Source organism: Wyeomyia smithii, chromosome 1 (genome assembly GCF_029784165.1).
Source record: "Wyeomyia smithii strain HCP4-BCI-WySm-NY-G18 chromosome 1, ASM2978416v1, whole genome shotgun sequence".
NCBI classification, from domain to species: domain Eukaryota; kingdom Metazoa; phylum Arthropoda; class Insecta; order Diptera; family Culicidae; genus Wyeomyia; species Wyeomyia smithii.
In genome coordinates, this window is record NC_073694.1 from 192,111,730 (window position 1) to 192,138,970 (window position 27,241).

At 38.5% G+C, this 27,241-nt stretch overlaps 1 protein-coding gene across 1 annotated transcript in view; it reads left to right on the plus strand.

The window, feature by feature from the left end:
* The window catches only part of LOC129718232 (uncharacterized), a 74,620-nt gene that overhangs the window by 35,079 nt on the left and 12,300 nt on the right, over window positions 1-27,241 (plus strand). Inside the window, exon 2 of the mRNA XM_055668802.1 lies at window positions 15,031-15,938. Within this exon, the coding sequence (XP_055524777.1) occupies window positions 15,694-15,938 (245 nt within the window). The 5' untranslated portion in view covers window positions 15,031-15,693. The remainder of the gene's footprint in view (window positions 1-15,030; window positions 15,939-27,241) is intronic.

Consider the following 27,241-nt stretch of genomic DNA (forward strand, 5'->3'; position numbering starts at 1 on the left):
TATATAGGGGTACAAATTGTAAAACCGAAAACATCGAGAGCGGCATGAATATTGCCCACTTTCAAATGTTTTAAACTCAGTCAGTTTCCAACGGATTTCGTTCATTTTTTAAGCAAAAAAAATATACGAAAAATATACCACTTCACACCATTAAATTGATTAACCCCAATCGAGTGTATTTCCAAAGGTATTGCAAAAAATTTATTGACATAAAACAGGCTGTCGTAATTCTACGTTAACCTTGCGGTCGTATCTTATAAACAACCTCATCAACTTTTCATAGAACCACAAATAATAGTCAATGTTTGCAGTTGCCCTTAAGGGGTAAATCACAAAACTGTTTACTACTAAAATATTTGTTATGGTAAAACAGTTTCGATCACGTTTTTGTTTTGCTAAGAACAGTTGGGTACAGTTGAATTTTACGATTCTAGTAACCTTGCTTCCGGGTTGATTGTTTTAGTACCTAGCAGCCGCAGCTATTTTCTTTCGCTCGTAACACTATAGAGCAGCTTCCGCTGCACTGTTCGTAAGCTTATTCATTCGCCATTCCGCATTTATTGGATGTGAATTCCTCATTAACTAATCCTCCCCCTTTCTCTCTTCCATTCGCGCTATCTTCTCTGTGCCGTTGTCTCTGTGTGAAAATTAGTTAACCGTTTCCCACAAACAGTAATGTGATGTTTCGACCCCGGGAAAGCGACACGCTTTGATCTGCATTGGCCCCGATAGCGTAGCATTTTTTTTTTATTGTGGTGTCGGTCGCGAAGAAGTCGATCGGTTTGATTCAACTCCCGCTGTCCGTCCGGTTCGATGATTATCTAACTGACGCGGACGCAATCACCAACTGTTGTCGCAGAGATTGTATTCAGCAAGTTGGCTTTTTTTTCTCTTGTACGTACTAGTACTAATTGGCAGGGTGAGAAATGATCCATTTCGCAGTGGACAATTTAGCGCTGCCAAGGTTGCACTAGAAACTCAATTAATAATTAATCTTCATTGAAGTTGAGTTGTGAAACGGTGGCCTAGTAAATGTGCGCCTGGATAATTTTCGGTCGGTCGGGGTTTTTTGATGTGGAAAATTAATTTTAAGAGGTAATTTACATGGAAATCTATACCGGGCGAAGATATTTTATTGGAGTTTATTTCAATCAGTTTGAGGTGGTCACAGTAGTAAACCGTTACACCGTTGTGATACTGAGGCAGAAGGTTCGTTAAAAAAAATAACAAACAGGTTCAAGAACAAGAAAACCCAAGTCAATTATGCGCAACAAAAAGAATGCATCAGGTAGAGACAAATCAAACAGGCGACGAACCTCCGTACGAAGGCTTACGGCATGGTATAATGAATTTTCCGCATACAAATTCAAATCTTCAAACGCAGTCCGTCGGAGGAGAATGAAACATGCAACTGTGATAAACGAGCTGTGACAAATTAACTATGCCGTAATCGGAAAGAAGGACGGAAGAGCATGGATAGTAAGTCATCTCATCGCACAGGAAGTGCTGTCCGAGATTCCTGCCTTCGGGTCATCGACTTGGCTGCATACTCGTACGGTGATTGCTATCACTAGAGGCAAAAGAAGATTCCAGCTTGTCGTGTGACGGATAAATTATATTGTTTTGACAAAATAATGAGAAGCGGTAAATCTATTCTTTGCCCGAGACTGGTAAGGTATTAGCTTTCTGGAAATGGTTGGATAAGTCGGAGGCTTTGGTTTCGCTGCGCTCCCAGCGAGAGGTATTTCCGTTCGATTAGACGAACATGAGCCGAGTGCAGCAGTAGCTGAAACCAGATGTGTGTTTAGTTGAGAGGGAGAGAGAGAAAAAACAACAACCACTGGCGGCTATCGTTTTGAATGGGCGCTTCTTCTTGCCACTAACCGTGCGCAGTTCAGCGATGTTAATAACAGTCATTGTCTGATAGTTCAACAGGCATTTTTACCTATCGGAAGATGTGGTCTTAGATGTTGTAAGTAATACGCCACTTCAATCGCGTTGAAGTGTGGAACGGTCTGGTATGGGAATTGTGATCGAATGCGATGCTACTCATTGTTAGATATTGTACACGTAACATTTCGCTACCTTGGGCAAAGTGGTACTTCAATCCGCTATCCAGTGAATGTTTATCTTCTTTACATGTTTTTTCACTATTACCGTTGGAATATACAGCGTGAATAGAATCTCTTAATTAAACTTTGAGTTGAAAAGGAAGGTTATATTAATCAAATCCCCCCTTATGATGTGATAATTTTCGCCACCACTACTTTCTTAATATAAGGTAAAAATTGCGGAAAAGTTCTGAAAGACTCTAAACTTCAAATTCACATCTTTGAAATTATAACCAGAATTTTGAAGTACGAAACTTGACTTCTTATTTATTTCAAACTATAGACTGCGGATTCGGCACTCATACCTGTCGATTCTAGCACTGAAATTTCAATTCTGAACTGATAATTTTGACTCTGATGCACGGTCCGACAAAAACATTTTCAATTGAAAATCCTCCGACGATAGTTATGCTTTTCTCGGGCACATTATCATTCACATGAAGACTACTCGAATGCTCTTGCATTAACTTTGACAGTTGAAGAGCTCGAAAAGGACAAAAAATAATCAGCGACGGTTATCGCTAATCCGTTAACTGAATAATTCAGCTGAATAATCGCTAAACACAGTAGCGGAGCTTTCGCTAATCGCTAATTGCTAATCCATTATTATGTAGATTGTCAACCTTTGCATGAAAAAAAGGAATATTTCCGGATAGTGAAAAAAAAGACAGATAATTGAGTTTGATAAATTCCCATGGAAAGTAGTTATATTTGCTTACTTGCAAGAAAAAATCTACGCCCTGGAGAGCGACTTTCGGCAGTTGACAGGCACATTTGCCATGGTGAACAATCCCAATTGGAATGTGGGTGATAGGGTAATGCCAACAGTTAGGCATAAAAACGTCATATCTTCTAACATAAGATAAAAACTTAATCCTGAACTTAAGGCTTATTTTTAAAAGTAACACTTGATTCATTGAAGTCAAATAATTCAAACAGATTATCAAAGACGCTACACATCCCGCTTATGGATTCGTTTTGACCACATTCAGTACGTTGAAATGAAAGGCGCAGGAAGTTTCGTGATCTCAGATTTCTGTAGAGCGTGTGAATTTGGACTTTTTGAAAAAAAAACAATTTTGAAGAAAAAAACATGAAAAAACGCCGAAAAACCAAAAAAAAAACTAATTTTTTCACCCACGCCCAAGTTATTAGCAGACTGCAAGAAACTAGTCCCATCTGTTGAGTGAAGACTGTTATTTTTGCAGCTTTTCGAGAAATTTTAGTTTTAGTTTGGTGCATTTTTTATCTAAAATGTCCTAAACCCTATGAAAAAGATAAAAATTTGCCCAAAGTATGCTCGGCAGAATGATGTATTTTTGGAATATGAAAAAATGTCTAGAATACAGTAGGTCTCTAAAATCACATCAGAAAAAGTTATTTGGTATTTTTCGATTTTTAGAAACTTTAGGAATGTCTGTGTATAAAACTACCTGTATGTGGTCGATTTTCAAGGGATAGAACCAAAGTGTCTTTAGCAGAGTTTTTCTACATAGGATTGTCTACAACTTCGCTGAAGACTTCGTTTTGATTTGATAAGTAAATAAAAAATAAATTTTTTATCTTACTTTTTGGTGAATTATTCAAAAATTTATTTGCATCAAAAGGTGCCCCTTAAGATCTACAAAAACATTGTGGAATACACTCTAGCATTTACAGGGCATTTTTATACTCAAAAGGCTGACGATCACGTTTTTCGCGTTTTAAACGACTCTGCAGGATTGTAATTGGTCAGGATTACGCCATAGGAGTGATCTTGAAGCATCACGAAGAAACTCGGCCTGTACTGATTCAATTCGTTTTATCCAAATGTCAGTGTAGGGACTCCATACTATAGCCGATGTTTCAAAACGGAACGAACTAGGGAAACATAAAGCGATCGCAAACAAAACGGATCGGTAAACTCTTAGGCTATTCTCTTAATGAAACCCAAGTTCTTGCTAGCGTGCGCGATGATATGAGAGTAGTGGTGTCTAAAGGATTTTTTTCCTGTGAGGACTCATCACTGCGACCAGAGATTAGATCTATTGTGATATTGCCCAAATGTTGTCTGTACTCCGCACTTCATATTATTGGCAGTATCACTATTGAAGTAATTGATATGCTTATCATTCATATCCGTGCTTGTGTGTAAGTTTTACTACTCTACTATACCGAGCCTCTGTCCCTTCTAACAATATCGCCCAATTACAATTCCCTGGAGAGAACTTGCATACGTTACTCACACCAGTTTTGTTGAAACAGGGAATTATTTTTGTTAGAAGGAGAGTCAACATAGGTACTGTAGAGTTCAGATTGAAGGAAAGGTACTTGGTGGGAAGCCTGAGAATAAACCCATGCTAAAGTCCTTTGGCAAACAAATGGCCTGATTCTACTAAGCTGTGAACCCACGACCACGCGCTTACCAAGGCGGACTATGCAACCTTGCGGCTACGAAGCTGAAAGATAGTTGCGAATCAAGCAGTACACCTATATCTTTGACTACCAATACACTTTCGAGATTTTTTTCAGATACATTACAGTTGCAAGAAAATAGATTTTTTTCCTCGTGAAAGATATGGCGAAACATTTTGAAACACTGGCTATCAGCAGATTACGATCACACCAGTCAGGAAAATCATCCAGATGTTGTAGCAGTTCTCTACAGTCTGCACTATGGCAGTATTATGCGAAAAAGTTTAAATTCATCACCATAGGTAAGTTTACGCCTGGTTGAATGAAGTTTCAAACATCATTGAAAAACAAATAAAAAAAGCAGTGGTCCAAGGTTGCTCCCTTGAGGCACGCCCGACAAGTTAACGAAACTATCAGACTCGGTGCTGCCTAGCTTTATGCAGAGTGTGCGGTCAACGAGGTATGATTTCAGCCACTTGGTGAAATAGTGTAATACACCAAGACGTTCAATTTTGGCCAAAGAAATGGTGTGATTAACACGATCAAACGCTGCTTCTAAGTCGGTATAAATAGTGACAAAACAATTATAACCAAAGTTCAAAACAAAAAAGTGGCATTTTCTTAATTTTAAGCGAAAGGTCATGTATCTTAATCAAGAATGTGTAAAAATCACACGGGTTGTATGGAAAGCCACGACCGCAAGGTTGACGTAGAACTACATAAGTTTGTTTGTTACATTACTTGTATTGAATGTTTAGAATATTATGCAAGAGAGGAGTTACATCACTGAACAGGAATGGAACACTATACAACGCAAACAAGTTTCAACAGTTAGAGTGCATGCAGATGAAAATAACACTTTACTTTTATTTCTAGCGCAAAACGAGAAAATATTAAATCTTCAATAATTTATTTGTTGTTCTTATAGGAAAATTGTTTTTCAATTTCATATCAGATATAATGTCAACGATGTGCTACCCCAACAGAGGGGATTAAGGCATTTTTCTGATAACACAATTGCAAGCTGTTTTTGAAAATTTGACGGCCCATGTATTTTTTAAAGGCAGCATTCCAAAACGTTTGCGTGTTATCAAAACACGGCAACTTTTTATTAAAGGAAGAACCGGCAAATGTTTTTACTAGAGGAAGTGCCGTTGCATCAGCTGGTTCTACCACTATAGCTGCAACTGCTGCTATCCGTTTTCACAGCTGCTGCTTTATCCACTGCCACTGCTACTGCTAAGTGCGGACTGCTGTTGTCGCTGTCTAGAGCAAATATGAGCAGTTTCGGTTGAAACAGGCTTTTATATAAGCCAAGTAGTACATTCGGAATTACTAGGTCTATAATCCTGTCGACCGTGCTTGGGAAGCAATCATATAAGGACCAATCAGAGGTCGAATGTTCCGTTTTGACAAGGCTTGACAATTTTCAATAGTACAATAGTTCGAATGATAAAATTACAATTTTCTGAATTTGAGAGGATTCTTCAATCTATAGTTACAAGAACGAAGAAAATCCACCGAAAACTAACCGATATTTTTTACTTTTACGGTTTTAGATTTGCATTTTACATCACTATGTAGCCGAGTATGTTGCCGAACTTCCTGGGAGACGTAGCTCTACGTCAAAAAGAAATATTTTAAGATTACTAAATAAGTTTTTTTAAATAACGACACCTTCCGATGATGTCAAATCGGCTCTTGAAGCAGCTTCCACCGGAAAAATTTAACTTTCTCCAAATTCAAATAAACGAAAATATTCGTTAAATATCACACTCATCGAGTACAGAGGTGAGTTTTGAAGACATTCAGTTCTTGCTAATAAACAGCGGAGGAAACCAACTCTGAAACTCAGACGCCTCGATTGGACACGGACATTAAGCTGCTCCAACAATGAACTGTCATCAGTCTCAGACGAAAGCAGTTTAGCTGCAAAAACAGCTTTCGAAACCTTTCGTCTTTTCTCCAACATTGTAATCCCCAGCAATTTACAACGAGCTGCATATGGAGACAGATCGAATGGATTGAGCCATCTTAGATTTCTGAGAGCGTACCAAACGAACTTCCGTTTAATGCGTGACCAAATGACGGCAGAAGAGTCTAAGTGAGACCAAACAAACGCAAAATGAAGTGATCGAAGGCATAGCGGAACGTAATACTCCTGAGTGATTTCACACTTACACACTTTTCGACGCTAAGGGTCATTCGGTTAAAATTATGCAACGCAGCAAATTGGTCCAGACGAGACTGTATAGTGTCCCAATCCGCCTAACCTGTCACTTCAGCATACATTTCGAAGTCATCAGCGTACACAAGCTTGCAATTTACGAGGAATGATGCGTAGCATCATCAAAGAATAAAATAAACATAATTGGCCCGAGATTGCTGCCTTGAGGCACACCGGAGTGGTTAGTGAACTTCTGGGAGAAAGATGCGCCGATTTTGATTTGTAGTGTTCTCTGTTTCAGGTAAGACTCTAGCTAGCCTCAGAGGTGAGCGGAACGTTTAACTTCATTCAAAACATTTAATCGTCTTTAGAATGAGTGATTTGCTCTGAGTAGTTTTTTTAGTATCATTTTGCCGCAAAAGGCAGCCGCGGCTTCTAGATACAAATGCGAACATACTGAAATATCCAGCCTGCACTCCATATTGTTCAGCGTTATCAAAGCCTTTTTTGGAAAAGCAAGTAATATGCTAAATGTTATACTACATTAGATAATTCCATTGACAATCGTATTTTTTACGTAGGACTACGTTTTTCAGTGAGGGTCCATTTTGAAATTTCTCTCGCATGTGAAACGTTTCGTATGTTGTCAATCACGTATACCGATGTAAAATCGACACATATGTTTATGGTTTATACATCATTCGATTCCTGTATTTTATAACATTTGCTATTAGCATCAGCAGTAGGACATATGTGATAATAGTTATTATTTAAATAAAACCATCAACAAGTCCACATTTATTTCAAAAACAATATCATTCAACCAACCACGTGCACGCTTCCAATACACAGATATCGCAAATATGTACCAAATATTGCCTGTACACCTCGCATCTTTATCGTTGCCACGTGATAGGTCGTTACAATCATCCAACTGTTCCCGTGGAAAAGATGTTCACATTTTCAAGCTTAAAAGCTAAACATGCATAGGCTCGCATTCATTTCCAATCTGGCTTCTAGAACAGAGGCATCAGCAACAGTTCTTGAGTATCTTTCGAGAGATGATGCATATGAAGCGCATACAACTGCACAACTTTTTCTAGCTCTGTCATTCTCGCTTCTGCGTTTACGAAGCAGGTCGTTTTTTCTCTAAAGCAATGAAAACGACCAGCTTCGCAATGCCCACCGACATTTCAATTCAATTCTTTTGGGCAATGAAAACGACCAACTTCGTAAACGCAGAAGCGAGAATGACGGAACAAGAAAAAGTTATATGGTTGTTTGCGCTTCAGAGGATACCAGCAGCAGCAGCGGATGGAAAGAAGCAGAAAGCAGTAGCAGATGCGGATGTTGGAAGCAGGCGGCTATGAAAGTAGAAGGTGCAAAACAGCTCGCACACGTACCTAGGAGGAAGCAGATGGCGGAAAAGCGAAAGGCAATCGGATCGGATTGTGCCTGATTTGTTTTTGAGTTCATTTCTTGTGCAGTAGAAGACAGTTTTTGACTGCAGAATAGACAAAGTGAAAGGAAGCCGTTGTGAACTCAGGAGTGAAAATGCTCATTAACTACTAATCGAAGAAAGCTCTTTAAATTTCTTTGGTGAGAATTTTTAATAGATGCATATTTTCCCTCAAAATGGAAAAATACCAAAGTCACTCCAATTTTAAAACTTGAAAAAAAAACGCAGCTGAAGCATCAAGTTGTCGTCCAATGAGTTTACTCGCTTCTATGGGCAAACTTTTTGAAAGAATAATTCTCAACAGAATGATGACACATATCAATGAAAATTCAATTTTTGCAAATGAGCAGTTTGACTACTCAATCAGTTAATAAATCTGAAGGTTATTCCACTGGAGCTACTTTTTCAGACATAGGAAACATTTGACAGTGTTTGGCATGAAGGTTTAATAGCTAAAATGTCCAATTTCCGTTTTCCTGTTTACATCACAAAAATGATATAAAGTTGCTTGACTGACAGCACTCTTCAGGTTAACTTTTTGCATGGTAAATCTGATGGATTGCCTGTCAGAGCTGGTGTACCTCAAGGAAGTATCTTGGGGCCAGTTTTTTCAGTCAGTTCTGTTTTGTGACGATACAAGCATTTCCGCAAAAGGAAAAAGCCTTCGTGTCATATGCAGTAGGCTTTTCTTCATATTTGAAGAAGTAACAGCCCAAGTAACACACAAAACATGTCAGAAAATAATTCTCAATGACAATAGTCATATAAGAGTACTATAAGCGCAAACTTGTGTTGTTATTCTCTTGCTCTGGAGATATTATTTTATATCATAAGTGTGTTTCATAGATTAATAAATATAAACTGCCTTTGCTTGTCTTTAAGTTGTGTTCATGATGTTATCAAAACAGTACAGAAAACAACTTAAAATAAAACATTTGTGAGAAGCTGTTCTCCATCAGTAATTCAACCACACTTCGAAAACAAGCTCGTTTTTCTGGTTTTGGAGATGTTTTTCAATAACATGAGTTCAGCAAACAAAAACTATGACATAAATGGCACTTGTCTTCAAGATGTCTTTTTAAGATGTTTTCGCTATTATAACAACTGTGTGAAAAAGCCCAGCCGAGGCAGCCGCGCCAGTTCAATGTTACACACCCAATAATAATTTACGTACCTGTATAGTGCTTTTCCTTTGGTTAGTCTTAGTATTCAGCAGCCAATTACTTGATCATATTGTTAATAAAATTATTTAAACGATTTTATTCAAACTCTTTGAGTTGGATCGAAATGCGCCATGAAAATGTAAACAAAACGCTAGCAGTGCAACCAATTTCACGCCAAATTTTGTAACCGTATATCTAACAACGTTTTCTAGTTTTGATATGTTTCATGTCTAGATAACGTTAAAACTACACGAAAACAATTTTAATACTTAAGCGACAGAAACAATTCATTTTGGAAGGTTGAACATTGTTTTTATCATCAATTTATAATTATTTGAAAGTGCCGCTGACGAACACAATTAACGATCTAGCTGCACTGCGCGTAACAATACATTTGCGCATGCACTGGGTAAATGTTGTCATAGCAACACATTTGCGCATGCGCGCTGGTGTGGCGAGTTCTGACCCACAAATGCGCGAGTTTTTTTATTCCACTAGGTCAGTGCAGATCAACTCAGGAAAAAAGAAACGACATTGCGATTTACTAGGCAAGTAAGAAAGAGATGCCAGATAGTTGTTTACGAACTAAGCTCATGCAGTGTTGGGCCAAATTTGAGACCCTTCGCAATTAAATGAATCAGCAACCATTCTGTAATGATTAATCTATTTTCCACTAATTTACAAACAGAAAACCGTATTCAATGTATGGCGCTTGATTTTTTCAGAAGTAAAATGCAATATTTCACCATGAAATTTGACGCGCACGTAGAACTTTGTATAAAAAGCGTCAAATAGTTGGTCTAATATTATTGTTTATTTCTGGTGAATATTCGATACGCCATAATCACTATTTTTTTTTCCTTCGTAGTTCCTAATATAAAGTAGCGTTGTTCTACAATATTTCTATTTTAAAGTTTTATGCTTGCGTCAACGATGTTTTCATTAGTTAGTAATTACAACTTGAAAATAACTTGTTTTCCATGTTTTTTTACCGCATTGGTACTCGAGATGTATTTTGCAGCTTCAGGCTAGCAAGTTGGCTTGCTTTCATGAAGTTATATAATACTTTATATAGCACCAGTACTTGTTCTATAGCCTTCGATTTTTGCGCTTTTCTGGTGATAGAGTTGTCATGAAAAAGGTAATGTCAACTGAAATCTATAACCGAAGGTTGTGTTGAAGGAGTTATCTTAACTGTTCTATAACAACATGTGTTACTTGGGAGGATTCTTCTAATGCATCGAAAACACAATTAATTATTTTTCCTCATAAACCAAGAGTTTTTTTTCTCAAATCCACTATTAATCATGTTGTTAGGATGAACGGCGTAATCTTAAATTGGTCTGATCAAGTTGAATACTCGAAGCTAATTTATGATAAAAATCTTACTTTCAAGAAGCACATTGAGAATATCCAAACAAAGTGCAATAAATATGTAAAATGTTTGTATCCTCTTATCAACGGAAATTCTAGACTTTGTCTCAGGAATAAACTGTTAATTTACAAACAAATATTTAGACCAGCAATGTTATATGCAGTCCCCATATGGACAAGTTGTTGTACAACCAGAAAGAAGATGCTTCGAAGGATTCAGAATAAACTTCTGAAAATGATATTGAAACGTCCTTGCTGGTTTAGCACGAATGAACTACATAGGCTTACTAATCTGGAAACATTAGAAAATATGTCAATCCAAATTACCAATAAGTTGTGTGTGTGGAACCTAACTCTCTCCCACTGTCTGGCAGTGATAATGTGAAACAAAGACAGCTGCAGTATAATTTCATTTCTGCAATTTTCTTTGTTTCGGGATCAAGAAGGTGTTAGCTCTACCGATTTTCCAAAGATCCATGACAGAATGACTGAGTACTAGCAGCGCATTCCGAAATCCTTTTCCCGTCGGCAAGCCCCGCCCGAAAACAATAGTAGAGTCATTGGGATTCTGCTATTGTGTTCAGACTTTCGATTTATTTGATGTTACTTCCGTATCAAAGAAATCGACCCGTATATAATAATATTATGCAATGATGTTTGTATGGCGGTATATGAAAAATTGATCTAGTTTTGTTCAATGTATGGAAAGTGTCCGTTATGTTGTGCTTAAATAAAATGGATGAAATGAATATATAGAAATACACGACATATCATTGTCCAATATAAATCTTACCATATACATGTGTACCAAAACATAACCTATATTTTTAACACTTTTGCCAAACTAGTCATAATCAGTTATGATCCCAATCAATAATGAAAATGTCCATATGAAACATCTGCTCAAAAGCTAGAAAAATCAAACAAGATAACAGCACAAAACGCGTTTGGCAGCAAACCTTATGATACTTGTGTCGTAAACATGAGCACCTACAATACAACAAAATTGAAACAATCATTTGTGCATCACGTCCATCATCTTTCACCAGCACCAATGCAACAAGTTAAAAGAAAAAAAAATCCTATTGGAAATCCCACAAGGAACTTTATGTCAACGCAAGCTATGTTGTCGGACTGCTGTCATTGTCGCTCTCGCAAATACATCGCACGACCATCTAATAATACAAAAGAATATTCAGGAATACTTAGCAAGTTTCGTCTCTTTCTTCCTGCTTTCATTCGCATGGGCGTGCTGGCCGTGTCGAATCGAAGTAAAGCGGTCTCCACGTACTGTTTCGATGAACGGACTAGCGATATCCTGCTTACACTCCAGACATGTTCACATTCAGCCATGTCGAATGTTTTTCAATGCTCGATTCTTGCACTTTGCACACTTTAATTCAATCACTATCACTATCGTACACAACACGCCCAACGCGGCCAGTTTGCGAATAGATCACCACTCATACACCCACTTCTATTTTGAACATAACACAGAAGAAGATTGAATTGCGAACGCGAAATTTGGAGGGATAGAAAACATCGCACAACCAACCGCATTTTCACTATCGAAATCAATCACCCGGACAAATGCATTAAATCACAACTCCGCACAAATTTTCGATACAATCCGCAAACCTATCATTGCTCTCCACACTTTACACTAGCGAAAAACGTCCCTGATGCTTTAAACACTAGAAAAACTCGGAATTAGTAGCAGCACTGCAAAAACGCGACATGACACGGCAGCAGTCACCGTTTGTGGCAGAACACACAATATAAATTCTGAATGAATATTAGTAAATAATTAATTCATCACAAAACATGAAAGTGTTGGAAAATTAGTGTTTTAAAAGTCCTTTTCCAATTTCATTTCTACGAAACCTTCAAATTTTTTCAAACCTTAATTCTCACTTTTTGACTGAAATCGTGGTATATCAAGTGAGCAAACAGCGGTTTTGCAGCTCATACATTAAGTTTGATGCGAATGAAACGGATGGTTAATTTTTATTTCGAAGACTGGTGATTATAAAATTTTATTTTGAAATGTCGAAGTACATGTGTTCAAAGTTTGTCGTGACTACCGAAAGCGTCGTCAGGAGAAAGTAGTTGTTCCTACACCTGTTGAAAAAAACTTACTTTTAATAAACTAAAACGAAGATGCTATTTAAACCAATGACTAGCAAGTATCTTATAAGAACGCGATAATTTTATACCCTCTTGCTCATTTTGTTGTGTGATAATGAATAATAACTCCTCGCTGTCCTACGTCAATAATGCGGTTATGTGTTCAATGGAAATGGTTCCGTAATCTTTCGGAGGCTTTCGACCAAAACCCAAAATCACTCTAACGAAAATAACTGTTTATAGGCTTCATGCGGAATGGGATTGTTTTGCTATATACGAATTTTGGATTTTTATATATCACCTAAAAGAGTGAACTTTTTTATCGTTGTCCTTCGAATTTTTGATGAAGAAAAAAGAAATCGCTCTAAATAGCTTGAATAAACAGTTGGTACATGGGCAAACTGTCATTCAAGCGATTTCGAGCAGATATCGAACAGTTTTTATTCGTGATTTCAAAACCGAAGGACAGCGATATATTGTTCTGCTCAGAGTATTCAGCAACACTAGTATAGTTAATGAACCCAATTACAGGAATTTAGTACGATTAATAAAAGGAATTGCTAATCAACTTGTTTTCAATATATGAAGGATTGAAATCGACTTGTTTAATATAATCTCTCATATATTAACAGTTATTATTTAAAGGCCCAAAAAATCCCCAAAACTGTACTCGAAAGTAAGTAAAAATAATAGTGAGGAACAAGGTCAACTAAGCACTTGACTCAATTCGACAGCGACAGTTTTAATTGTTCGTTCATTTCCTTGCAATCAAAACGACGTAAATCATACTGCTAAACCCGTTCTAATGCCGTTGGTTCGTACACAGAACAGTTACTCTAATTTCATGCGCTATCCGTACACTTTATCTTGTTTTCTCAACACTCGACAGTGATTGGAATAATAGCAGGAAAACTTTTATAAACCAACAGATCAAGACGATGCTGTCTCTATCGCTCATGGAGAAGTGCAAAAATCACTGGCTTTCTGTCATAAATAATACCCAACGGGCCGATTTTTTTTTTTTTTTTGACTATTCAACACAAATCGTTACTGAATTTTATGTTTGTTTTATGAAATAAAAATTGAGGTATCGCACTTTCACTCACATGAACATAAGAAAAGCTAAACTTCACCGGTAGCTGAATTTAACAAGGTTTTCTCTTAGCACGCTACAATCGCACCGAGTTAATTACCCACCAATCAACCTGCTAGGAACTTTCTTGAACCTACAACATGTGCTGTTGCCCCGCAGAGGTCCATCATGCTACCGATTATTCCAGATCTAATCAGTCTATCACCAGTACACAGCACACACATACACACCCCCGTGGGAAGCATCTTCGCTGTCTGTCTAGACTTTGTTTGCTTCTGCCACAGACGACAGTGGAGATGTTCGACATCGGCAAGTTTCTAACACCGACAGACAAGCGGAGCACTTTCGGGTCACATCAAACTTTACACGGGGACTCATGCCCAACTTCATGATGGTTTGAAGTAGGTAATCGTGGGAAACTTCCCCATGTTTTCTTCTACCGGTCATGGATGAAAGCAATCGCTGCTTCCATTTAGTGGGGTCTTGTTTGCCATTTGAATATATTTTTTGTATCGAGTTACATTCACAACAACACTCTTGTGAAACGGTTGACCTTTTCCGTCTCAAGCTAACGGGTTGATGTGCTGTTCCGTGTCAAGCATGTAATGCAAGTGCGGAAGGTAGTTTTGGTGGATCGAAGCTTGAAGTTAAATATTTGCAAGCACTACTGGAAACGAAAATTAGATTATGCTACACAAGAAACTTTGTTAATGTGTACATTTTGAGTGAATCAGTTTATTTAACTTAACTTTGACTCATGTTGTAGTCTAGTCTGTAGAAAATTAGCAAAATATAAGAAAAAATTCTACAATTATGCCTACCGTTGTTTGAAAGTCGTTCAAGAAACAAGATTAGCAATTATCACGAAGTTTACTTCGCTTTTTTGTTGCTTAGTGGTATCCACCACTAGGGAAACTTAAGCCACAAAAAATGCGAAGTCAACAGTGCTGAAAATTAGATTTCTTCCATTGAGCACGTCAACTAGAAAAAAGGAAAACTGAGTGATTAACAAAATTGCCACACTTTTGTACCACACTAAGCGAACTGGGGGTGTGAAATCATGAAAAAAAAATAGCAAAGTAATAAATATGTAGTCAAGCAACGGAAAATACAACACATTTTCTCCTTTTTCTCTTTTCTAGGTTTACTGCCAATAATACTTATACCACCAGGGGTCGCTTCGGCCTGAATCGAAACACAGCAAAACGTTGGACCTGCATTTTCCGCACATTCGCATAAATATTTACAATCGCCCGACCCGACAGTGAACCCTCAGGAAGAGTGAGAAAATTAGCGGTTGCTGGTGTAGAAATTGAACCATCAAAATCGTTGATGACAGACACCTCGCACTGTGCAGCCGCAGATACAAATTAGTGAAGCCGTTCGAGAGTGGCTTAATTGAATTATATTATTATCACAAACGGTGTCGACTAGTAAATCAAATTGCTACAATTGGCTGATGAGTAGTGGCTGTGGGAAAGTGAGAAATTTTACGAACGCCGTTCATTTTCTAGGTCACGAAAACAATAGCGAGCAGTCACTGATGATGCAATCTCCGGACGGCGAATAAGTTACCAGTTTCGAGTGGATTGTTTCTTCTCCTCAGTAGCCTCTTGGACAGTGCTCGCGATTTAATGAATTCGCTTACCGGGGGAAGCACTGCACTGCGATGGTTGTGACCGGTAGTAACCTTCACCTTAATAGTTTAACAAAAAGAAATTTGCGTCATATCCGCCGGTGGTTAGTCTTGGTTTGAACACGACACAGCGAACTAACGTTGCAGCTAGAGATACCGATTCGCAGCGATGGCAGACAGTCGCGAGCGGATACGGGGCCCTCCTCGTGATGGACGTGAAGGATTTACCAGCCCGCGGCAAGTGCTTCGGCGGCTTATGTTACTCTCCGAGGGCCGCCAGTATCGCGAAGCGGCCACCGTGGTAGGACGTCTTGGGCCGTCGGTGCTACGCTCGGTTGTGGCGGAACTACCAATGGATATCCTGATCGAGGCGCTACCTCACAGCACCTATCTGCTGGAATCATTTTTCAATAGGTGAGTAATAGAATATCAGAATTTTAGTTCCGCTAAGTTCACTTGTGCCAGTGCAAAAATCATATACACTGGATAGTTTATCGAAAAAGATTTAAAACAAAGACCAGAAAGCCAATTCTAGTCATTGATTTGCTGTTAAGTACCTTTCTCCTTAATCTAGTGAGTTAATTCTTGATAAATGTAAAAAATTTTTTGGGTTTCTCAATTTTCTTAGATGTATTTGAATCGTTGACTGGTGAATATAAAAAATCCAAACAGAATACGATGTTTTATCAGTGTTAATCAACAGCACTCCGATAGTACATTCCATATTTCGTAACATGAACATTTTTTTCGTTTCACTCGAATAGATTAAAAAACCGTGATGGCTGTCACGTTCCAACACGACGATATAAAATTATTAGTGGCATTGATGTGTTGCTCTCATCCACGACGCGGCTGTCAAAAAAAAAAAAAAAAAAAAAAAAAAAAAAAAAAAAAAAAAAAAACAGCATAAACGTGTTTCAGATTCGATCTGCTAATCCGGCAAGACATTTAGCAAGTGGCTGCTGCCACTGTGACCTTACGAATTTCACTTTCACCGAAAGCTAAACAGTGTGATTGAGAGATTCCTCTGTTGTACACACAACTGACAAAGCAGCTAAACATGGCGTAGAAGAAGCCTCAATGTAGAGTAACGGTCAAAATTAGCGGAAAAAAATTTTACTTCTGAATGTTTATATAAAAGTGAATTTAAGAATTAAGATACACTTATTAAAGCAAAATATGAAACTTCTATCTATTTCAGTTCTAATGTTTTGGGTAATTTAACTAAATTTATTTATCTGAATTTGGAAAAAAATAGATACGATTCCGCGCACCCGAGAGATCTTACGTCTTGCACCAAGAGTAGATCAGAAGATGAATGTTTAATATTTATTTTGCCTCTCTTCAGTTCCTTACCAGGGCAGAAATTGTTTATCGTTTTGCGTCAGTTGGCATGCCCACTATGGGTAGGTACCGGAATATGTTTGGCTGAAAACTCACTTTCACCTGTCAAGGGTGCAACATTCACGAAACCTAACCTGTCCGCTGTAAATGATGCCTTATTTAGAAGCTGCTTGCTCTGTGCTTGCTCTGTGCTCTGTGTAGTTTATTATACACAGACAATTTACTGTTTAATGTGTATAACTTATTTCAGACAATTTAGAATTGATTCAAATGAATGAATTAAATCGAATCAGTCTCAGACAAAACACTTAGTTTTTTTAAAATTCCGCTACTCTGGTAGTTATGTTTAAAAAGATTATCATTAGATAGTTTATTTAAAAGATTGTCCCCAGCCACCCTTACTAACACGCAGAGAATCCATCCCCAGGATACCTATAACTCGGTGACGGAATCGTGAAAGGAATCGCAAACACGATCCGGAGGATTCCCACTCACGATTCTTATTTCAAGAATCCTAGAGCCATAAACAGCGCATTCCTGAGGATTCTTTTTCAGGAATCCTTTTCAAGGACGCTCAGGAATCCAATGTGAGGAATCCTAGAGAATCTATGCGAATCGTATGTGTTCGTCCGGGCATTCAGCGTATTCGACTGCAATGCTTTTATCGAAAAAAAAAAAAAAACAAACAGCGTCTGATCTCGAGGAACAATCGGCAACGACCCAGGCGACGAAATAAGAGCGACGATTGGAAGCTTGGTATATGGAACTGTAGATCGCTGAGCACCCCGGGAGGCGACCGGATTCTGCTAGATCAGCTAGAACCCCGCTACTTCGACATCGTTGCGCTCCAGGAGCTTTGCCGGAAAGGAGAGAAGGTACGGAGGGTTTGTGGTCGCAGAGCACAGTGCTACCTTAGCAGCGGCACAACCAATGAGCTGGGTACCGGCTTTACAGTGCTGGGCAGGATGCAGATTCGTGTGATCAAGTCGCAGGCATTCAGCGAGAAGTTGTGTTTCTTGACAATAAAAGGCCGGTTCTACAACTACACTATCCTCAATGTGCACTGCGAAGGACGACCCGATATAGAGAAAGAAACGTTCTACGCACAGCTGGAGAAACTATACGATACCTGCTCGCGTAGAGACAACAAGATTGTCATCGGGAACATGAACGCTCAGATCGGTAGGAAAGGCCTGAACACCGTGACAAACGACAACGGCCAGCGAGGCGTCAACTTCCAAGGACTGGCAGCCCGAATTACCTTTTTTCCTCGAAAGAACATTCTCAAAACCACCTGGAGATCACCTGATCAACGTATAGCAAAACCAAGTTGACCATGTTCCCATCGACGGCCAGTTCTTCTCAGACATTACATGATATTGGCTAGGACCACTTCCTAGTTGTGGTAACTTGGCGCTCAAAACTGCGACCGTATACCAAGCGCGACATCGCTCAAACCCGCGGCTTAACATCAAGCAGCTCCGGGACCCCCAGACTGCGGAGGCAAGAGGGTCGTGAACATGAGGAGCTGGAGCAGCTGTACCGTGCCAGTGATACGTGGAAGTTCTATGAAAAGGTAAACCAGTCTCGCAGAAGCTGTGCCGCAAGCCGACATGTGCAACGACGCGGATGAAAACCTTCTCACGGATGCCAGCGAGGTGGTCGACAAGTGGAAGGAGTACTGCGATGGACATCTGACCGGCGATACAGTAAACCGAAGCGGAGCAGGAACTGATCTAGAAGCACCAGCAGCAGATGACCAAGTACCAGCCCCCGATGTTCATGAAGTTCTTTGTGAGATCGGGAAACTGAAGAACAACAAATCCGCAACATAGACGGACTGCCGAGCGAGCTCTTCAATGGGTCATTCCCAGGATTTGGGAGGATGAAAAACTGCCAAACGAGTGAATGGAGGGAGTCGTCTGCCCCATCTACAAGAAGGGCAACAAGCTGGAGTGCCGCAACTACCGCGGTATCTCGCTTATCAATGCCGCCTACGAGATACTCTCCCGATCCTGTTCCGTCGCCTATCACCTTTAACCAGGAGTTTCGCTGTCCAGTACCAAGCTTCATGGGAGCCCGTTCTACCACGGACCAAATTTACTCAATGCGACAGATCTTACAGAAAGGTCGCGAGTACATCGTGCCCACACATTGACTTCACGGCGGCCTATGATACAGTAAATCGAGAACAAATATGGCAGATCACGCCAACGGATTTCCGGATAAACTAACTCAACTGATCGGCATGGCGCAAATAATGTGCTACTTGTGTGTTTCAGGGACACTCTCAATCCCCTTTGAAGACAAGATTAAGACAAGTTGATGTACTTCCAACTCAAGTCTCTGTAGCAAGCGATGAGCTTGACGTGGTCGACGAGTTCGTGTATTTGAGGTCACTTTTGACGACCGACAATAACACCAGCAAAGAGATCCAGAGATGCATCCACGGTGGAAATCGTGTCTGCTTTTTATTTCGAAGGACACTTCGATCGAGTCGAGTGCGACGACGCACGAAGTTGACGTTGTACAAAACCCTGAAATCGAGACAACAACGCTTCTCGTGGAGGATCTTACCGCCCTTGGAGTTTTCAAACGGAAGGTGCTGTGGACTATCTACGGTGGAGTACAGACGGACGACGGCGAATGGCGACGGCGCATGAACCACAAGCTGCACGCGCTACTTGGAGAAAACCCCATTGCACACCTCGCAATAGTCAATAGGTTGCGATAGGCCGGTCACGTCGTAAAGATGCCGGACGACAACCCTGTGATATCACTTCTCTTCAGCAACCCTGCCAGCACCAGAAATAGAGAGGCACAGCGTGCACGATGGCTCGACCAGATCGAAGGAGACTTGCGGGTGATGAGACGCTTAGGGAACTTCTTGACGAGCCACCACGGCTCACAGTGCAGCGTCCCTTGAGCTTGAGCTTGAGCTTGAGCTTGAGCTTGATTGATCACCACCGGTTGCCACTTCGTTACTGACCAGGATCGATTGGAGTTGTAAATCGAATTTAGTGATTCCTGCTTTGGATTTAGCTTTTCGATGTGCATCTCCAATAACCCCTGCATGCTGATCAGTACCGACGCCTGCCGGTCCAGAACGTAGATCAAAGGAAGGAAGGAAAGGGGTGTTAGTTCGATACTTGTTGTTACTAGAGGCCGGATATACTCCTGCACACTCCACAAGCACCACGGGTATAGGAATTTTGTGTTAGTTGTTTGTCGCGTTTCTTCTCTACATACGATAAAACTCTTGGCGGTATTTATGGGCACTCGTCCTCTAAGATACTTTTCGCGAACCTATCTTCTATGTATCTAAGACGTTTTGTTTCATTGATTAAGGATTTTAGGAGTACGACGGGAATTGAATGATGCTATATAATTTTTTTACGAGAAACTTAAATTTGAACACAAAACCTATTGCGCGAACAAAACAACTATTGGGCCAAAGTAACTTGCAAGTAATAGGTGATGCGCGAAGTATTCAGGTTTCTATCTATATTTTAAGACATTCCCTTAAATTAAAAGATATCTCATGTCCATTTCATGAAAAGTATTTCTGTGAATACTGTATATGCGAAATATCCTAACATCCGAATGTGAATCGTTTTCTAAAGATTCGTTTATCTCGCGAGCTACCTCATCATACCCTCAATACTTACAATAATAATTGTGATTTGATACCTACTGAATTTATAAACTTGAAAACTCTCATGCATACAAAACGTAACCGATGAGGATTATTATGTTTTGGCAAACGTTTGCACAGTTTTTCATTCATCTATCTCGAATCTAATCTAACTCGAATAGTTACTCATTCAATCGAAACCGTGAAACTAGCTAAATGGAATCACATTTATTGTTTTCCGGCAGAATTTATATCTAGGTCAGACGCAAACAAAAGAAAAACCGACTCTCGATCTGACATTTTTTTAGTCAACGCAACACAAGAAAATATACATCGAGAATTTTAAAATTGGCAAAATGCATGCATTTCAAGCTCAAAAAGTATATAAAATGCGTATTGGCTCGGGTAACAATGTATTATTTCAAATCAATTGACAAAATGCCTAAACATTATTATGGTCAATATTTATTTTTATCTATTTTTCAAAAGCTAGAGAAGTTATAAAACAAAAACTTATCAGATCATCAGAAATCTGTCCGTGGACTCTGAAAGATATGCTCTGCACAGTTGGCGGCACTTGCTGGCACCAGCAGCAAACATTTTGCATCCCAATACATAAAAAATAATAAACACAAACTCAGGTATTTGGCATGCCTGTTTCGACATTCATCACGTATGTCAACCTAACACTCACCAAAACAACCACAACACACTTCAAAGGCGTCAACAACTGTCAACAGTTTCTTAGCTCGGCGGAATAACATTTTTCATCAGACAAACACGAGTAGGTATACCATTTTAAAGCCAGATCGGCAACACCATCAGGTCTTACACATATAAGAAAAAAGAGCTCTTAAGACGCAACAATAGCACGTAATTTTCCAATTGATTTTTTTTTTCCAATTGGATTGTTGTCATATTGGAGATGGATGTAGTAATTTTTAGTCTAAATGAGCTATTAAAACATTCAGTTATAAAAAGGATACTTAGCTTCTGGATTCCGAATGTTCAAAGGAGAAAAAGATTCTTAATAGTCGGAATACATTATCTGATTTCCGATTCCACTACCGAAATGCTTGACTTGTAGGTTACATGCTCTCGCTCCCGCTCTCTCTCGAACACTTTACATGAACTATCACCAAGGAAACGAGAAACAGCAGACATATTTTGGCATGTCGACAGAAGCAGCATCTTTAATTCAAATTTCCACTTGCAAGTTTGCTTGTCCTGACGAATTTCACGGATTTCACACGCGGCGTACCGGACTTAATAAGCCTGCTTGAAATTATTGATTTTTTGACCCAAAAATCGTGGAAAAATCACTAATATTCGTAACGATTTTTAACGCGTTGCAGCCGTTCAGTACTGTGCTGCCAGTCCATCCCACGGCTCACAGTGCAGCGTCCCGTAGACAAAATTAAAAAATTCTACTTTCATATTTCACTATATAAAGTACGCAGTGCTCTTTACTTATGTTTGAAATATACTGCACGTGTATAAGTAGCCTCGTGAGATCACTGATACACCTGTAATATGCCTATACTGCGAAAAAAGTTTTATCACAACTCTGATTTTTCTGAAAAAATATTCAGTTTCACTTATGTTTCCTCAGCTCGTGGGGGTTTTCATTGTACTTACTAAACTGGAAACTGAAAGAGCAAGTAAGTAAAAGACGTTTGAGGGCAGAGTTCCAAGATTTATTGTCATACATACGAAAACAAACGCCAATCATGCGTATTTTGTATTTAAAAAAAAGGTGTTCGAAGTTCAATTGGACATTACAAAAATATATATCAAAATTCCTCTCTAATTTTCTCACCACTCATCGTTGATAGTATCCTTTAAAGGCTAGCAGTGGTCTCAGCTGCCGAATTTGCCTATTCAACGGCTATTCACGTTTTTTTAGACGATGTTTTGACAGTTAAAAATGCACTAGGTTATGAGTAATGGCAATCAAAAGACTTTGATGTATGATCTTGTCTCTGTCAGAAGATGCATCTGAGTATGTACATGTATTTTTATAGTAATCAAATAAATATCGTAACAAAAAAAAAAATCAAAAAAAAATTGTTTTTATTCTCGTTATAACTGCAATTGAGTCACTTTAGCAATTATTTAAAATTGAATAATGTATAAAAACCTCCGATTTCATTACTATGGACAACTTTTACAGGAAAAAAAACGGTTTCTTATATTAGATAAGGAAGTTGGCGTTTGGGACACTTTTACCATTCAGTGAATCTTATAAGGCTTTTATGCAATTAGTAGCTCGAAAGGTAATAAACAACTTTCCTTATTACATCAATGTCATTAGTCGACAAAATCATGTTGTTCTGATTCTTGTCCCGTCTTACCATACAACCAACGCACTGTGCGGCTCTCGTCTGATTGGTAAGGTAAGTTCTTGAACGTTCAGTGTGTCAATGAAACATTGTCTAGAGAAGTGAATATCCATCATGCTAGTAAAAAGTACAGTCCCTCCACATTTATGGATCAGTCAACGTGAAGCCAGAATATTGAAAGAGGATATAAAATCGAAGAAATGCTCAACCTCTAATTTTTTGATATCAATTTCTTCGTTGTGATGTGTACTTTCGAACATTAATGGAAAGGACAAAATTATGGGTCACTATTGGCACTGTAAGTCCAAAACATAAAATATGGCGCCAGTCGCAGTCATAAAAGTAAGGTTGTAAGATTAAGACTGATGTACACCGGAGACCAGCCTTAGAAAATGTACTGTACCACGACAGCTGTTGGACGACAGGAGGGCTTCTTCCTCAGCAACAGTAGTAGGGGAACAACGGGCAACACGGACAGGGCGATGGTCCGTTGCTCATTTCTATATAAACCATTGAAATTAACACAAATCATTTATGCCAGTTACATACCAACAGCATTCTGTGAGTTTCGAGATATTATGTAGATTGAAACAATAGTTAGTTATTTGAGAAATAATAAAAATAAGTTCACCCTCAACAGCAAAGCAATGTGATGTAGCTTTGCCGTGCCGAATTTAAGCTTCTACTGCGGTAAAACTTCAGAAAAATATAGTTTTCAATGACATTGGAATAATTAGGCATATTTGAAACATGTGGGTGAAGATAGTTTAGTTAAAAAATATGATTTTTTTGGAAATCACATCGATCCAAAAAATTGTTTGCCTCTTGGGCAAGACGGTCAGTCGTTGTGTTCGCAAAATGGGCAGTCTGAGAAAACGACGATAGCACCATTGAATATTGTTTCTTTCAGCATTCTTAGCACGTGAGATGAGACTTAAAGTCATTAACTCTCATTTAAAATAAAAATTAGAAACGTTGTTAAAACCTGTAAATATGCTACATGTAATTGATGTGAATGATTCCATCTGCGCAGCGGACGGTATGCTTTAAACACGTGCTTTTTTGCGCAGCGCGTCGTCTCGTAAAGAAAAGAAATTTGCTATAGTCTTTCATAGGGCCGTATTACCAGCACAGCCGGTCCGTTTCATATGCACGTTGTGAAATAGTAGTTTTTTGAGACTGTTTTTATTTTAGTGAAAACTAATATAAAATCACTCTAAAAAGGAAAGGTTTGCATTATCTTATGAAAAGCACTAGTCAATGTCGAATATTATGAATATCGTTGGTTGCAATGTTGTGTTTTGAGCAGAATAATGAATGATTTCCTTAGGGTATACCAGCAAAAACGTTGCAGTCCATGGAAACAAAATTGTGCGACTTGCAGCGTTGCCGTTGCGTTCGCCATGGACTTCAGTGATTATACTACTGTTATGCTTCTTGCCTGTGCGCGATGCAAAGCATGCTGTTTTGTAGTGTTCCATTTGAACTTGAATACATGCATCGTAATACAGCGAATTTGTCAATGATTTTTCTTTTCATCATAGCATGCCTGTCGTTATCAATTAGCGTTGTAAAAGCTTATGTTAGCGATAGGTAAGATGAATCAGTTGCAAGCGGCTGTGTGTTTATTGGCAAGGACAAATAGAAGAATTTAAGATGGGCCACTTCTCCGGGTTTCCCCTGAAGTTTCCGGGTCTGGGAGGTAGTCTCCGGGGTGTTCTCCACACCAGCGAAATTATTTTCAACCTACTCTGGAAACGGTATAAACCAAAACGTAAACGAAAAACAGCAACCTATTTGGACGATTCGTTTCCAATTCCTGCGAACTTCATTTTCTGGACTCTAATAATTTAGAAATTTAGCGTAACAGCTTAGTAAAAGTTTTCGGCGAGCATTTTTAAATTTTTTTTTTGCCTAGGGAGATTTTGGGTTGACGACAATTCTGTACAACTTATCAATTTTACAAACAACAAAAATTACGGTAATTTCCTTATACCTTGGTTTAGAGGATGTGTCAGCTTGTTTTATGATCAAGAATCCACAATCTGCAACTAATCAGTCGATATAAATTAAACACATGACAGTTCATAACAGCCGCTCATGACAGTCGTCTATCGACAAACCGAAGGATGTTATCGTAGCAAAACGGCTGTTACCGCTACATACTGATTATGGAAGAAGACATACGGAATTTAGGTTTACAACTTTACAACGATCGGTGGACGGAAACGCTTTTAATTGAATATCGAATAAGGAGGCGTTGAACAGTGTTAGGATGTTTATCAACTTCTTCAATGCCAATATGCTCTGCAGTTTCGTAACAGCTAACTTTTATGGACGTAGAGTTTAGTCACCAGCAGTTAATACTCGTTTGGAACGACAGTATGAAAAAGCAGTAGTTTTTCGTAGGCTGCCGGAGACTGTTTTTCTCGCAACATTAGCTCAAAACGGGTATTCTTTGCCTTGTTAGAGACCGAGTACACCTTTGCATCCCCGCAAAGATCACGGAAGGAAATCTCTGCTAGTGGGGTGAGCCCCCAATCAGGACTCATCCTGACAAAGGATATGACCACGATTCAATTGAAACAATGAAACAATATAGATATGACCATGCACACACAATGTGAGACCAATGAAAATGAATTATAAATCACCATAACAAGCAATAGGGCATGTAAAGAACCTCCCGGTTGATTGCCTTCTAGTTATAGCTGAAATTTTCAAATTTTTAACGCAGAAAGCGCAAAAAAAAATAATAATAACGAATTCGAAAAACATATGGAAAGTGATGAACTTTGTTGAGACTAGTTCACGACTTATCAATAATTGTGCTGCTTTTGGCAGCTGAAAACATGAATTAAAATAAGCTATAACATTATTAATTTCCCCGTGTTTGAAAATATTTCAACTTAGGGGCAACAATTGCGCCATTTTGAATTTTTGAGAAACCGGAAATTTTCGATGTTTTTTCGACGCCATTTCGTTTTAAGACCAAACATTAAAATTTTAAGAGTTTGTCCACATATTAGCATTTTCTTACCCATCTTTAAAAAAACAGATCTTAAATCCCTTGCCCCTTAGGTTGAAATATATTCAAATTTGGGGAAATTTGGTTTTACATCAAAATACACAAAAAATTATATATAGAAACCAAGGCAGAAACTGTGCCTGTGTAGTTTAGAAATTATTTTAATAGTTTAGAAATTTGTTCCGTTCTTGGAACTATTCAACTCATGCAAATTACCAAATTACCGTACATTTCAATGAACTTCTTTTTGCTGTTAGAGAACCACGAATAACTTACAAAAAAGCGTATTTTCATAGAAAACTAAAAATTTCCTAACTTGAGTTCAAAATATCTCAAAAACGGATGTATTCAGAGATTTTACAACCAAGATCTCTATGATTTGAAATTATCTTTAAAATCATACTGCATCATTGGAGTTTGATTTTTCTCTATAAAGTGTGATTGGTTCCTTGTTATGAATACTTCGGGGGCTGATAGAGGACCAGATTCGATGTTAAAAAAACTTTTCTACGTATAAGCCTCAACGGTAATCTACTCTGAGTTATTAAACTTTTAAGTTTCTTGTATACTCTTTCATGAAATGCTCTTACTTTAAGCGTATATCCAAGAAATGGCTCTAACTTTAAGTTTGTAGCACTTAGAGTAGTTCTATTGATTTTATTTTAAAACTGAGAAACTTTTTTACTAGATACAGCTTTTACTTGGAAACTGTGTCATTTACTATAAAACCAACTATTTTATATTATTTAGGCTGTTATTTGCTCATATGACAGATGTTTGCAAGCTTCGATCACCGTGTGATTTATTTTGTCTGATTAAAATTGACTAAATACAGGAATACCTCGATTATACACACCGTCGATTATACGCACCCTCGATTTTACGTACTTCGTTTTTACGCACATTTTACCTCGATTTTACGCACACTTTTTTCAATCATATTTCAAACTCGTATGTTTTCTTCATCAAATTGTGCGTAATGAAAGGTTATATATTTTAGACATCGTTCACAAATAAGGGGTCGTCTATATAGACTGGAAAATATACCGAAAACCGGGTGACAGTAACAACAAGACCCTTTTTTGCGGACAGCGGACTTTTTTAAGGTTGTATACGTGTCTAACGCGTAAAATATTTGACGTCGTACGCACACAATCTCTTTTAGAGTAATTTACTAAAACTTTTACATAAAACGTGTACTGTAACAAGATAGAGGAGCTGTTTTCAATGGAGGTCAGCGTTAGTATGTGGTTAAAAAGAATGTGTGAGTCACACATATGCTCTCTCTCTTTCACACACACACATATACATACATACATTTTGCATTTGTCGCGAGATTCCCACGGCACATTAGAGAATGTCTATTAAT